The sequence below is a fragment of the Cupressus sempervirens genome, chromosome 8, assembly GCF_028749045.1.
Source record: "Cupressus sempervirens isolate cs-2001-9-10 chromosome 8, ASM2874904v1, whole genome shotgun sequence".
In the NCBI taxonomy this organism is placed as follows: Eukaryota; Viridiplantae; Streptophyta; class Pinopsida; order Cupressales; family Cupressaceae; genus Cupressus; species Cupressus sempervirens.
In genome coordinates this window covers 16,190,900-16,206,179 of record NC_143125.1, presented here as the reverse complement: position 1 = coordinate 16,206,179, position 15,280 = coordinate 16,190,900, and the positions used below count along the sequence as shown (strand labels likewise).

At 36.2% G+C, this 15,280-nt stretch overlaps 1 protein-coding gene across 2 annotated transcripts in view; it reads right to left on the bottom strand.

Moving 5' to 3' along the window:
* Positions 1-14,917, bottom strand: part of LOC149541362 (uncharacterized) — a 42,353-nt gene extending 27,436 nt beyond the window's left edge. The window contains exons 1-3 of one of the 2 annotated variants that reach the window (XM_089796627.1): positions 14,535-14,917; positions 12,742-12,823; positions 12,374-12,555 (exon numbers count right to left, since the gene is read on the bottom strand). In XM_089796627.1, the coding sequence (XP_089652753.1) occupies positions 12,374-12,511 (138 nt within the window). In that variant the 5' untranslated portion in view covers positions 12,512-12,555; positions 12,742-12,823; positions 14,535-14,917. Of the gene's footprint in view, positions 1-12,373; positions 12,556-12,741; positions 12,824-14,344 lie in introns of both variants that reach the window. The other variant, XM_089796626.1, reaches the window with a different exon arrangement.
* Between the last annotated feature and the right edge of the window lie 363 nt (positions 14,918-15,280).

Here is a 15,280-nt window from a genome sequence, read left to right as displayed (position 1 = left end):
TTACATGCAAGGATATTACAACGTGTGAAGAATGTCCAGAAGAGGCTACAAGAGAGGCTTTGACAAGCCTACAAAAATATTCACAAAGTAAGGCAGAACAAAGAGGACATGGCAGCCCCAATGGGGACTTTTAGTTCTACAAGATCAGAAACAAGTGGAGAGGGTTCTTCTATTGGGCCTCGAATACGAGGATCAGGAAGTACAAGTGGGTCTCTAGCAAACTTTTGGGTTCCACGTAACACTCCTGGTGCTCAACCCAATTTGCTAGGCACTGCGTGGAACAAAGAGATGCATGAGAAGACAAAGGTGGCAATTACAAGATTTTGGATCCACAATGATATTCACTTCAATTCTTTATGCAGTCTGTATTGGGATCAAGTGGTAACTTCCATTTCTTTGTCTGGTAAGGGGTTCAAGCCCCCAACTCCCTGTGAGGTGAGTGGGCCATTGTTATAGGATGAAGTAAGAAATATTCATCAGCTTGTAGAAGAGCAAAGAAAAGTTTGAGAACAGAAAGGTTGCACTATTATATCTGATGGGTGGACAGATGGTAGGAACAGGACACTCATCAACTTTCTAGTTGCTTCAGGGGGGCAGTTGGTATTTCTAAAATTAGTTGATGCCTCCGATAAAGTAAAAAATGCAGAAAATTTGTGTAACATGCTGGATGAGGTGGTAATAGATGTGGGAGTCGCTAATGTCATCCAAATTGTGACTGATAATGCAGCTGCATATGTGGCTGCCGGTAAACTTCTCATGGAGAGACATCCCACATTATTTTCGAGCCCTTGTGCTGCCCATTGTCTTGACTTGCTTCTTGAGGATCTAAGGAAACTGAGCTGGGTGGAGACGGTGGTTGAAGATGGAGGGAATATTGCTAAGTACATCTACAATCATACATGGGTCTTGAGTCTTATAAGAGAGCACACTAGTGGTAAGGATCTTGTACGGGCAAGGGTCACATGCTTTACTACTAATTTTCTAAACTTGCAAAGCATATCAGAGACATTGCTAGACCTCAGGCACATGTTTCTCTCTAAGAAATGGTTAGAGAGTCCTTATGCCAGGAAGCCTGAAGCAGAGAAGATTGCGAGGATTGTGTTTGATGGTAGCTTTCAAAAGCTGATGAAAGAGACCCTCAAAGTAAGTTTTCAAGCATTCATTGATGAATTAATATTCAATTTTGAAATATTGTCCTTCCCTGATTTTTGTATGATTTATTATGTCTAGGTATCAGAACCGTTGGTGAAGGTTCTACAAATTGTGAATGGGGATAAAAACCCAATGGGGTTTATATATGAGGCCATGGATAGTGCAAAAGAGGCCATTCAACACTTTTATAGGTCAAATGAGACCAAATATAGACCCATATGGAACATCATTGATCATCGGTGGAACCAACAACTCCACCAACACATTCATGCAGCTACGTACTTCTTGAACCCCAAGTACTATTTTTCCAACACTTTTAAAGCAGATGCAGAGGTTCAAATTGGCTTGGACACATGCATTTGAAGATTGGTTGCTGATACCGACCTCCGAGACCTCATACTTGATGAGTTGCAAAGCTGCAAGAGGGAAGAGGGGCCATTGTTTTCTTCTCCTGATTGCAAACGTAGGAGATACACCTTGCAGCCAGGTAAAAAAGAACGTGTTTTGTTTTATCATACCGTTCATTTCCCTCGTGAAGTTTATTAGAAGTTTTACCACATCATAAATGGTTTTTTTTAATCCTTGCAGATCTGTGGTGGGAAGATTATGGTGCCACAACGCCTAATCTTCGAAAGCTTGCCATCCGAATTTTATCGCAGCCTTGTAGTGCTTCTGGCTGCAAGAGAAATTGGAGTACTTTTCAAAACATTCACACAAAGAAACGTAATAGGTTGACTCAAAAGTGCCTGAATGATTTGGTTTATGTGAAGTACAACCTTCTCTTGCATGAGAAGAAGGTGAAAGGGCAAGCTTCATATGAAGCACTAGACTTGGATGATATTGATCCATACTCAGCCGATTGGATTGCTCCTCTTGATGGTGAGGATGCGGATGTTGGTGAACCTTTACTGACAGATGAGCAGCTAGCTGAGTTTGAGAGAGAAGTAGATGAGTGGGATGCAGATGTGGCAGCACGTGAGGAGGAACATGAGCTTGGTCATCCATCAGAGGCTTCTATCGAGCGTGAGGGACCTATTAGGGCACCTGTTGAGGATGTTGCTACAGCAACTACTTCAACACCACCCACCCAGCAGCAAGGATCTCTTTTGAGTTTTACTCGTAGACGCAATTTATGATTGTTACTTTCAATTTTCATTGATACCGAGACTTGAACTTAATATGTATTCAGAAGTAGTAGTTTTGTAGAGTTTGACTTTATGTATTGAACTTATTTATATTCAGAGGTTCTACTTGTTTTCTAGTATACGATTCTAGTAGTATGTTAAATTGTTAATGATTAATCTACTAAGTTCCTCTTGCTATAAGTATAAATTACTATTTAACTTAAACTTTGAATGATATATGGTGGGTATCTCAATTTTCAAATTATTATATATTCTACAAATTTGGTGTATGTATGCGTTTTTAAGCATATTTTAAGAAATTTTATAATTTCAAATGTTCGATAAAAGTGTCGATTTATTGCCGAATTTTTAGTCGAGTTTTTGCCGATTCCCAGTTTTTCAAAAAATTTGGGCCCGCCGAGATATTGCCGATACCAAGTTTTAAAACTATGGCTCATATTATTGGAAGTGCAATTATTGTCAAAGTAACAGAGGAAAACCTTTCAATAGCTCATATTCCCGAGTGAAGCTTCATTTTATGGGCCCTGCTGGCAAAGGATTTGGAATGTACAAAGGCAAAAATGGTACTAGGATGACTAGCGCAGAAATACTTTCATTTGTAAGAGAACAAGAAGCTGCTGATGCATTGATCAATAGATCAAAAAAAAGCTACTATCAAGGTCCTTCCTCAAAGAGCAAGCCACAAACACCCACTGAACCAATTGCATCCTCCCAACACCCATTCTTGCAAGTACCTGTGCCAAGAGAGGATGAGGAAGAAGTGGGAATTTCAACCCGCAAAAGAGGCCCATTGCACACCGCATTTAAAATGGAGGCAAGAGACCGCGCTGCTGAAGCTATTGCACATTGTCTCTATGCGAATGGGCTTTCTTTCAACTTGGTGAGATCACCATATTGGAAGGAAATGGTGGCAGCAATCAAAGAATCGCTAGCTGACTACACAAGCCCGGGCTATGAAAAGGTGCGTACAACTTTATTGCAACAAGAGAAGGCACATATAGAGAAAGACCTTCAACCAATAAAAAAATCTTTAAAAACTTCGAGTCTAACTATTGTGTCAGATGGTTGGAAGGATACAAGAAACCAGCCACTGATTAATGTGATTGCAATTTCCCCCAAAGGGGCAATGTTTTTGAAGGCTATTCATTGTGAGGGGCAAGTGAAGGATTCGGAATTCATTTCTAGAATTCTCATTGAGGCCATTGAGATGGTGGGTAGTGAGAATGTGGTACAGGTGGTCACTGACAATGCCAAAAATTGTAGGGGTGTGGGTGCTTTAGTTGAGAGTCAGTATGACCATATTTTTTGGACTCCATACATTGTTCACTCGCTTAACTTGATCATGCAGAGGATTGGCACTGAAGTAGATTGGGTGAAGAAAATATATGAAGAGGGGGAGGACATACAGATGTTTGTGACCAACCACCACATGTCACAATCCATTTTTAGAACATACTCCAAATTGGAGTTGCTTAAGGTAAATTAATTTTTTTAAATTACTAAGTTTCATGGTTGTGTAATTTAGTTAAAAATTAAAATTTATAATTATATTGTCAATTGACATATTGTTAACTTGCTTAGGTTGCTGAGACCCGTTTTGCATCTCATACAATTATTATGAGACGACTCCTCAAGGTAAAAGATGCATTAAGTCAAATGGTCATCGGTAATCAATGGGGTGTATGGAAGATCTCAAATTCAAAAAGAGTACCAAGGATCAAGGATTTGATCTTGAATGAGAGTTGGTGGGCTCGTGTGGCATATGTATTGGATTTCACCGAGCCCATCATGACTATGCTCCATTTTGCTAATACAGATACACCTTGCTTGGGGGATGTGTATGATGGCATTGACACCATGGTTGAGAAGGTAAAACATTTATACAAGCATAATGAGAGTGACCCCACACAATGTGAAAGCCTTATGCAAACAAGTGCAAGCAATTATCCACCATCGCTGGAATAAGATGACTACTCCATTGCACCTCATTGCATATGCCTTATCTCTTAGGTACTATAGTGAGGAGATGGTATGCCGGGTAGAGTTGCACCATTTGCGGATGAGGAGGTTGCTGAGGGGTGCCACAAAAACCTTACAAGACTCTTCCCACTGGAAGAAATGCATGAAAAAGTGAGGGAAGAATTTAGGTTGTTTGCTTCGGGGTTAAAGCATTCTCCATTTGCATTAAAGGACCAAAATAGAATGGGAGCTATCACATGGTGGTACATGTATGGTCAACCTTTCAAGCATCTTCAACCTCTTGCAATCAAAGTCCTATCACAAGTAAGTTTTTTATTTTGTTTTGTAAATTAGTTTTAAAATTTTATATTTACACTTGCATTCTAGAATTTAGTGTTTCACACATTCTATAAAATTAATTTGCTTTTCATTTGTATGTTTTGTGACAACTATATAGGTTGCTAGTTCTTTTGCTGCTGAAAGGAATTAGAGTACATACTCCTTTATCCATTCGGTGAAGCGCAACTGGTTAGGCTCCAAGAAAGCTGAGGACTTGGTCTTTGTCCACACCAACTTGCGTCTTTTGTCACGTAAGAATGATCATTACAAGGAAGGGGCAACAAAGCTTTGGGATGTAGCCCCTGAATGTGCAGATTTGGATGCAACACTTCATGATCTTGTTATAGTTGGACACGGTGATGATGATAGTGTGGCACGTGGTGCATCTAGCATAAGTGGAACCATGCTTGGTTCAAATGATCTTTCAGCAGTTGGAGATAACAATGAGAATGCGGATTTTCTTGCGAATCCCGATGATTCAGAGTCAAACTCTGATTGATTGAATCTTCAAACTTCAATCATTTACCATGTTTTTAAATTTTATTTTGTTGGAATCTTGAACATGACCTATTTGAACTTATTGTTTAAGAGTCAAGACTAAACGCTAATGTTGGACAGGCACATATTGATATTGATATATGAATATCATATGAATTTTGAAATATCTTGAATTTTCATAAAGGGTTCCGGTTAACTGTTAAGTATCATAGATTCATAGTCATATTATGATTTATCAAATGATTTGTTTTTGTATATTTCTTGCATTTCTTTGCATATGTTAATATTATAATTGATATATATTATATGTGTGTGTGTGTATATATATACGTTTTCTCCCGTATCTGCATCCAAAAAAAAAATCCTCGCATCCTGTATCCGCTTCCGGAATCCACATCCGAATCGGTAACTTAGGGCTACACAATAAATTGCAAGCCTAAAACCCTTGGTGATCATTCAAATAGAGTGATTGAAGTCAAGTGAAAATGATGATCTATATGTGATTAAAGTACATTCTCGTACGGGTGTGTGGTGAGAATTGAAATGTCGACTAGTGGGTTTCTCTCATATTTTGGCAGTGCTGAATTGTAGATGGTGGAAAATGCTCTTTGGCTTTGTTTTTCCATATTTTTTAAAACATATGGCAGAACCTGGTGATTTAATATTAGTTTTAACTAGATAACAGTAACAGTTGTTTGGTCAGCAGTTATATGCACTATCCATTTTGGGAAATACAGAATGGCGGCTTACAGACATTCAACCAATTTTGGAAATGTATGATCAAAAGATAGAATCTTGTTTTACTTTGATTCATCATGGTTGAATTTGTCCTGAATGGATCAGCTCTGTTGAATATGGGATTGCAGCTATTCTATTTAATTTTGGCTAGTACAATTGATGTAATGGTGAGGAATGCATTGCAACCATTATTTCACCAATAAATAAAAATAAAAATAAAAGTAAGTTGTAAAATGTTTTAACCAAAGTGATCAAAATTTCACTAAGGGTTTAAAGAACAATAGTCAGATACTAGGTTTCTGGGTTTAAAGAAAAGTATTTAGATTCTAGGTTTCTTATCAAGATTGATTTCCCCTTTCTATCATTTTCTTCTGGGGCTAATAGTGGCACAAGAGAGAAGGCTCCATTAGAGCTAGATTGCATTTGCAATAATCCCAAAATCTGGTCTGCAGCAATAGTGGTTTGATGCTGGCTTCCTGACATATTACTGCTACACATTCCATTAGAAAGAACAATGATTAGGATTGTAAGAAGAATTTCTTCTCTCTTTTTGTGCTTATTTTTCGTAATTTCAATGTCACGAGTGTTGTATGGAAAAGGTTGGTTGGGGTCCTTTCAGCTATCAAGTAACCCCTTACTGTTGACAAGTTGGTTAGGTCAGACCTTATGATGTTGTCATTTATGGTAGCATATCAGTCATGTGAAGTGAGCAGAGCATGAAGATGAAGCTAAGACAGTTAGATTTAGAAAATTGTCCAAGTGTTATGCAGTTTATTTGGCAAAACAGATAGAGTTTTGATTGGCGAGCGTCATAGGCATATTATGGACATGTGCAGAGTTAGGTATGGCTACCAAAGACTATGATGATGACGTGTGCAAATTCACAGAGGAGTACAGTTAGTATGGACAGAGTATATTGATTATACCGGTTACAGTATTGTACAGACAGAACAGAGCATGATAAGGAAATAACTATTTTGGGTTAAGGAATTATTTTATTTACAAAATAATTACTTAACTAATTAGGGACGACATCCTAGATGTTAACTCTAAGTGGGCAAAAGTTGAATTTGTCTATGCTCCACGGAGTTTCTGGGATGGGGACATTTTAGGGGACGGGGAAGTGTTTCCGGTACGGGGACGGGTCAAAGCCAAAATTTAGGGGACGGGACCTTAAGGGACGGCAATTAAAAACATAGGGGATTTTTTTATATAGAGAGACAAAATTCAAATATGCATTTCATAACATTGATAAACCATTCACCATAGACATTTTAGAAAATCAATACATGAAAAATTATCAAATGACAAATATTAAGTACCTCCATTATAACATATCACATACATACGTAGTAAAATCAAAATGCCTAAAGTCTCCAAGTATTATGGATGAAATCATAATCGAATAGAGAAAAGTGCAACTAAAATAGTAAGTAGTAAATAGAAATACTAAGTGCAATCTTTCCTCACTGCTGTTGCTCTATGTTATTTTCCCTCTTAGCAAGTACATCATATCTTAATAATGGTAGAAGAGTTAGTGTTTTAGTGTTTTAATGGACAAATATGGTTTTCACATTTTTATTATGTCTTTAAGACAACTACGGACCCGCACAAAAAGTAAAATTTATTGTTTTGCCTTTATCCAACTAGCTGGAAAAAGGGGGACAGCTAGAAGTTTCGAGTACGGCTACTGCTAACTGTCCCCAAGTTTCCTCCCCAATTTTTTTTGCCATTTCGGGGACGTTTCCGAATTTGGCAAAAAGGGGACAACGTTGGGGACGGCAAAAATCCATCCCCACGTTTCATCCCCAGGACGGGTACGAGCCAAAAAGCATAGGGGACGCGTCACCGTAAAATATTAGATTTTGTATATTGATAATGTATAAAGGTATGAAGGCTGACTACGCAAATATTTGTTTAATAGCAAGGTATAAAGGAAAGATTACAAAATGCTAAGTTATGAGAAGAATTGTGTGATCGAATGAAATTGTGTATGATGCGAATTCTGATGTATGATCAGAGGAATGTGAATTGTGATAAAGTTTTGTCAAAAGCAACAAAGGCAATATCAAATATTGAAGATATCAGCAGCAGTGCAAAGGTTTTTGTATCTATCTTTTGTATTGAAGAACTTTATTGTACATTGCATGTTTAGGCAATGGGCTCATCTTGCATACATTTAGTAATTGTATTTAACAACTCCTAATAGGGTTGAGGCTTCTAACAAGGTCCGAGACATTATACGAATGTAAAAGACTCCTAACAAGGTCAATATCTTTAACTAGATACTTTTGATTAGTGGATTATTTTGTGGGTACCATCCCCTCCGAGGTTTGGCCAGGGTTTCCCTAGTTAACAAAATATGGTGTTATGAGTTACTTTATTACATGGTTATGTTGATTGTTCCACATAGTTAGTTTACTTTCATATGCTAGTTATAAAGTTGTTAATGATATCCAGTTTTGGGCAAAAGTTTGTGAAATATTGATTCACCCCCCCACCCCCCACTCTTAATATTTCCTATTTCTAATACTTACAACCTCTGCTCGACTCCACAAGATGGCAACTATTGGTTCAGATGTGAGACATGGTTGGTGAAGCAGGTACAAGCTGTCAAACATGAGGGTTGTGGTAGACATCCACTCTTAGGCTTGATGTAGAAACGGGTTCAAGCAAACCCCTCATGTCTCTTCCCACAATGTGTTTATGTATATAATGTGGCTTTGCTAACCCTATGATTACCTATATATGTATATTGCATATGTCTTTCATGTTATAATTGTAGGATCCAAATTCAAGATCGTATTATTGAGGAAAGATTTATCCTATGAGATGTACCCCTAACTCTAAGTTGTTGCAATTGTGATATCAGGGTAAATTCTAGGGCAAATTAGGAAGGAGACATTACAATTGGTATCAGAGCATAATCTTGCCAACCTGTGGGACAAACCTACTTTAATCTCCATCTAATTAGGGTTAACTATTCAACCCAAGTAGATCAAAAATAAAATAAAGTAGGTCAACATTGCATAGTTTTGTACCCTTAACTACTCCATAAGCATTCTTACTCTATGTGCATTTTTCCTCGTACATCCTTTGAGTATTTCACAACAAATGGACTTTCACATGTTTACAATGCCTTGGGTGCCTCACAACAAATGGGCTTTCACATGTTTACTCCGTGAGAACATTCTTCATGTATGTGTTTGACGTGTATTTATATACTGCTTCATGTATGTGTTTGACGAGTATTTATGTATTGTTCCATGCCTTACATGTCTTAAAAGTATTTAAATGTATTGCTTCATGCTATACATGTTTGACGTGTATTTATGCATTGCTTCATGCCTTATATTTTAATGTGTTTTGAGTGTATTCCTTCATGCTTTATATGTCTGATGTATATATATGTACTACTTCATGCCTTACATATCTGACATGTATTTAAATAGATTGCTTCATACTTTACATTTTCGACATGCATTATTGTACTATTTCATCCCTTACATGTTTAATGTGTATTTAATGTATTGCATTATGCTTCACGTGTTTCTCATGTATTCTTATGTACAATTCATGCCTTGAGTGCATTCTCTAATTCATTACTTATATGCACTTTATGCTTTAAGTGTGTTCATGTTTATGTTTCATGCCTTATGTATATGATTCATGCTTTAAGTGTATTCATGTTTATGTTTCATGCCTTATGTTTATAGCTTATGCTTTAAGTGTCTTTGTGTTTATGGTTTATGCCTCACATATATTATTGTTTATGTTTCATGCCTTAGGTTTGTGATTCATGCTTCAAGTGTATTCATGTTTATGGATCATACCTTACGTATATTCATGCCTTCTAGATTTGATTCATTCTCTAAGTGTATGCATGTTTACAATTCATGCTTTACGTGTGTTAATGCCTTGCATGTATTCATGTGTATGATTATCCCTTATGTGTATTCATATGTATGATTATACCTTACATGCATTCAAGATTTGTGATTCTTTCCTTATATGAATTCATGTGTATGATTCATATCTTATGCATATTCTTGTGTATGGTTCATGCCCTACGTATAATTGTGTTAACACTTCATGCTTCATGTGTGCTTGCATGCCTTGCATATTTTACAAGGATGCTTCATGCCATAAGTGTACACTGCATGCTTTACTTCAAGCATATTTATGGACATGCTTCACATCTTCTAAGAATTATATATTTGTTCCATGTATGTCATATTTACACCATGATTACTTCATGGTGTGCGCAATGTACTAATGCGTGCCTTATGTCTTGACTATGCTTTACATCATGACTGATATGTTTCCAGCATGTTTCTCCTTGTGTGTTTTATAAGTACTCTTAACTAATTCAAAGGTCATATGCTTGCATTCAAATGGGGTGCATGTTTCAGATTATAAATGCCCTTATTCTGCAAACATGAGTCGCAGAGTGCCCTAAATAACATTGGCAACACTAGTAAAACACAACATAGGGATTGTTGAACATGACAATGCCATGGAAACATATAAGGATAGGAAGGAAACTGTCAGACTTCAAATGCTCAAATACCATTAAGTGATAGTTTAAGACCCTTTGATGAGTACAATAACAATGGAATCATGTAAGGAGCAGTCTATAATAAATAACATTCTAAAGCACACCAATGACAAGAGAACATGTATCCATATAAAGGATCCACGTGATCACTTCCAAGAGACACCCTCTTTCATGAGGCACTTAAGATATATAGAGAGAGGGCTAGGATGTAGAAGAGGAAGGTAGGTAGATCAATCTGATATAACAAATCAAATTGAGTTCCACAGTCGTTATGCATCACAACTGTAATTTGCAAATCACATTGAAGAAGACAGAAAACCATTTGAAGAAGCAACAATCCAAAAGAACAAAATACAATCAGCAGTCTAAAACACATGACAGTACATCATACCAAACATGAGTCACAGAGTGCCCTAAATAACATTGGCAACACTAGTAAAACACAACATAGGGATTGTTGAACATGACAATGCCATGGAAACATATAAGGATAGGAAGGAAGCTGTCAGAGTTCAAATGCTCAAATACCATGAAGTGATAGTTTAAGACCTTTTGATGAGTACGATAACAATGGAATCATGTAAGGAGCAGTCTATAATAAATAACATTCTAAAGCACACCAAAATCAAGAGAACATGTATCCATATAAGGGATCCACATGATCACTTCCAAGAGACACCCTCTTTCATGAGGCACTTAAGATATATATAGAGAGGGCTAGGATGTAGAAGAGGAAGGTAGGTAGATCAATCTGATATAACAAATCAGATTGAGTTCCACAGTTGTTATGCATCACAACTGTAATTTTCAAATCATGTTATATCAGATTGAATTCCACGGTTGTTATGCATCACAACTGTAATTTGCAAATCACATTGAAGAAGACACGAAACCATTTGAAGAAGCAACCATCCAAATAAACAAAATACAATCAGCAGTCTAAAACACATGACAGTACATCATACCAACATCTTCATCTATCAATTTTGATCATCAGGAATCAATCCAATATATCTTCAGATCTTAGTATCAGCAACAGCAGTAAGCAAACACATCTTCAAAAGATACAAGCATCAGACAGCATCTGCTGAAATGTAAGTGTGGGATCTGCAGATTAGCAACCCTCAAACGCTCATCAACACCAAGGCAGATCATACTACCAGCACAGCATCAAGTATTAGTGGATGATATCAGATCAGACAAGAGCATATAGTCCATCAATAAATAGCAGTTGAGGAATTGCAATCTAACCATACATTCAACATCTTGGTTATACTGGCATCATGTTTGTCAATTCTATATATAAATACATATATGCCTCTTTCTGTGTGAGATTAATGTATGCCTCTTGATAGAGAATAGATATACATGCCGTCTGATATCCACCTTACGAAACCAAGGTCCTGAGATGTAAGAGATGGATGGCAAGTATGCTCGTAAATAGGTTGTCCTAGCAGGACCATTGTGGCCTAGGACAACGAGGGCACTTACAGAGTTAAGTAACCCCTTACAACCTCAATCCAACTCCACAAGATGGCAACTGACTGTAGGGAGATGAAACATAGTTGGGGAAAGCAGTTGCAAGCCGCCAAGCAAAAGAGCTGTGGTAGACATCCACTATTAAGTTTGGTGAAGAAACAGATTTGTGCGAACCTATCATTTCTCTTCCCCAAATGTGTTTATGAAAATAATGCGAATAGACTAACCCTAAATATTAACTTTATATGTATATTGCATAATACATGTGTCTCGTGATCACAGGATTCAAATCCAGGATTGTATTGTTGAGGAAATATTTATTCAATAAGATGTAACCATAATCGTAATTTGTTACAATTGTGATTTAAGTGCAAATTAGGAAGGGGACATTAAAAGCATTTGTGCTTGTAATAGATGCTACTATAAACAAACAGAAATTGCATTTCCATTAGTGTAGAAACAGCAACACTAATAGAAAAAGATAAAGAAAGTAGGGAGGTAAAACCTTAGGAACACCCCCATGGGTGAATGCTTCAGCATCCAATATTGTCGGTCCATCTGAAGGCGGTGGCACATTTGATGCAGAAGGAGCTTTAACTATCCTTGTTCGAGCCTTTCTACCTTCAGACGGTGGATCTGCCATCGTATACTCTAATATGGACGCTTTGTTTTTCTACAATGAACTGCCTGTAAACAACAGCCATGGGAGATTAAGACATTTGCTTGTCTAATATTCACGAAAATTATTTTATTTAACAGAAACAAAATTAAAAACAAGTCTTTATTAATATATTTTTGTGTGCCTAACAGTACTGACTGGAGTGAAATCAAGCAGTCTAGTTCATAAATACCACTTTAAAAAATGTATCATACCTTTGATTTCTTTGCTTCACCTTATTGCTTCAGGATCAATAACAAACTTGATAACAATTTCTGGCGTTCATAAAATATTAGCCTGACATAGACATGAGAGAAATAAAATTTATTAGTTTTGTATGTAACATTTTTTTTTTTTTAAAACTAATTTAAACACGAGCATCATCTATCTGCAAAATAATATAGAACCCGTTTATATGGAATTGTGCTAGTTTGGGTTTGTGTTCATGAGATTTTAGCAAGACCTAGTGTTGAAAAAGGGGGAGAAACAAAATTTATGAGTTTCGCATATACCAGTTAAAAATAAAATCTATTGAAATAGAACCAATTTGTACAGTTTTATGTTAATTTGGCATAGATGCACACAAGTTCTATGCTGTTGCGCTAAAACCCTAGCAATCTTGAAGATTTTAGTTGTCGGGTTCCCTAGCTAGTATGAACACATATTTTTTTATTTAAATGTAATTGTATTTCTTACTTGAGCTCCATCCTATGGGTGCAAATAATATATGTTGCTAAGAAAATTTAAATCCAATTATTCGCGTCGCGTTCCAAACTCACAATTCTTGATTTGAGATTTTTGGGTCGCGTTCCAAATTCACAATTCTCGTTTGTTTTCAAATCTTGGCAACGCAATTCCATATAAGCTTCAATCCACCCAAAATTGTTTTCAAGTGTATAGCAGCGTAGTAACATAAGGTTTATTGCACTGGTTGAGGACAGAATACCTCATTTGTAAGAGAGGATGCTAAACGCATATTGTGGGCATTTTTGTAAAATCAAACTAGAAAACTACCCATGGTATCAAAATAATATTTAGATTGGCAAACATAAAGAACCTTGTTATTAACTAAATCAAGGTATTCATGCATAAGCACATGAAAAATATTGTTGTTCCGTTCCATTTCAATCAAGGATTGTGTCATCAAAATTACAGACAATGTCATTCTGTATATTTTAAGAACACAGAGATAGAAGTTGGATCTAAATTCTGTTTTTGTGCAGGATTCAAGACATGCTGTGGTTAAGAAACCCATTTCAGAAATTTTCAAAAGATGCAGATTTTTAACTCTTGAGCGGCAGATATTTTGGAGATCCATATTGAATGAGAAATTGGGTGTGTATTCAATCAAGTATTCCATTTGATATTGAAGTCTTGAGCCTTTGATATTTTTGAGACTCGTGTTGTTCCGTTCTAACAAGATGACAGCTGAAATTATGGAGATGTGGAACAATGCGACAGATAATAGGGCCGCTTTGAATGACCAAGATATCCAAAAATAACAGACAACAAGTTCATTATGTCCATTTAAAAGTTGAAAAGAGTCTCACAACAGCCATGAAAAAAGGGATATTTGCCTATTATTGAAGCCCGGAAACCTGAGAAACTAATAAAAATGTTTGGTAGGGCACTGGTAACACATAATGAAGTCAACACATGGAATATCACATAACAAAAACACCGAGCTGTAAATGCACGTTTAAACCCAGATTTGCGCCAAGTCCTGAACTCAATAGATTAAAAACAAAATTCATCGGTTAATACACAATTTCAAAATGAAACAGCAACGGATGACAAGCCCAAAAGCCAATCACTCACCCTGATCTTCTCCCTAATTTCTGTGATAGTCTGAAAGCTTGTAAATCGTAGGCAAACGACACATGATTTAAAGATTCTGAGCGTTTCAACCAATTTTGCATTCAATTCCTTTAACACCGTCAATGGATTTTGCTTGTTTCAGTTGGATAAGTTAAAAATTGGGAGAGAAGATATGGGAGGAAAATCCCACCTGGTGGTTTAGAATGGCCCTTCTTCTATTGTTATAATGTCGGTGGTCGTGCTGCAGCTGCATTAACTGCACCTTCTTGTTAACGAAATAAATGAACTTAAAATCTCAACATCTGTGCCTACCAATAGCGATTTTGGCCTACAAGAAATCCCCAGCTAAACTAGCCAATCATAATATATAACAAGAGCTCTCTCATGGTGATGATGGATCATGGATCACATAGTGTGATTCGAAAAATGTAATCCGAAATGTTATGCAAAAATTCTAACAAAATCAACCTAGAAAACACAGCTAAACATTCTAATGGATTGTAAAAAACTATTATCCACAAACAAGAGCTCTTGTTGAACCCGAGTTCCTGTCTTTCTAGAAAATAGATATATAGAATATTATGTATGATAACTAATCTAAATCAAAAAAAATATATTTTATTAAATTTTACCATACAAAAATTTTAACTGAGAGAAAAACTTTTCTCCAACAAAATTACAACTATTGTTTTATTTTATTTTAAACAAATTATGTTATTAAGAAAATTTATGTATATTCAAAATTTAGATTCTATAAAATTTTGAGATGAAAATAAAAATTAATTTGATATTTATGCCTAATTATATTTTTGAAATTCCTTATGATTTTTTTCTATATCATAGATCAACTTGCATAAATATATGAATAGCAGTGAAATCTTGTTTTTACAAATTGAATGAAATGAATATGATTGAATATAAAGATATTGTAATGAA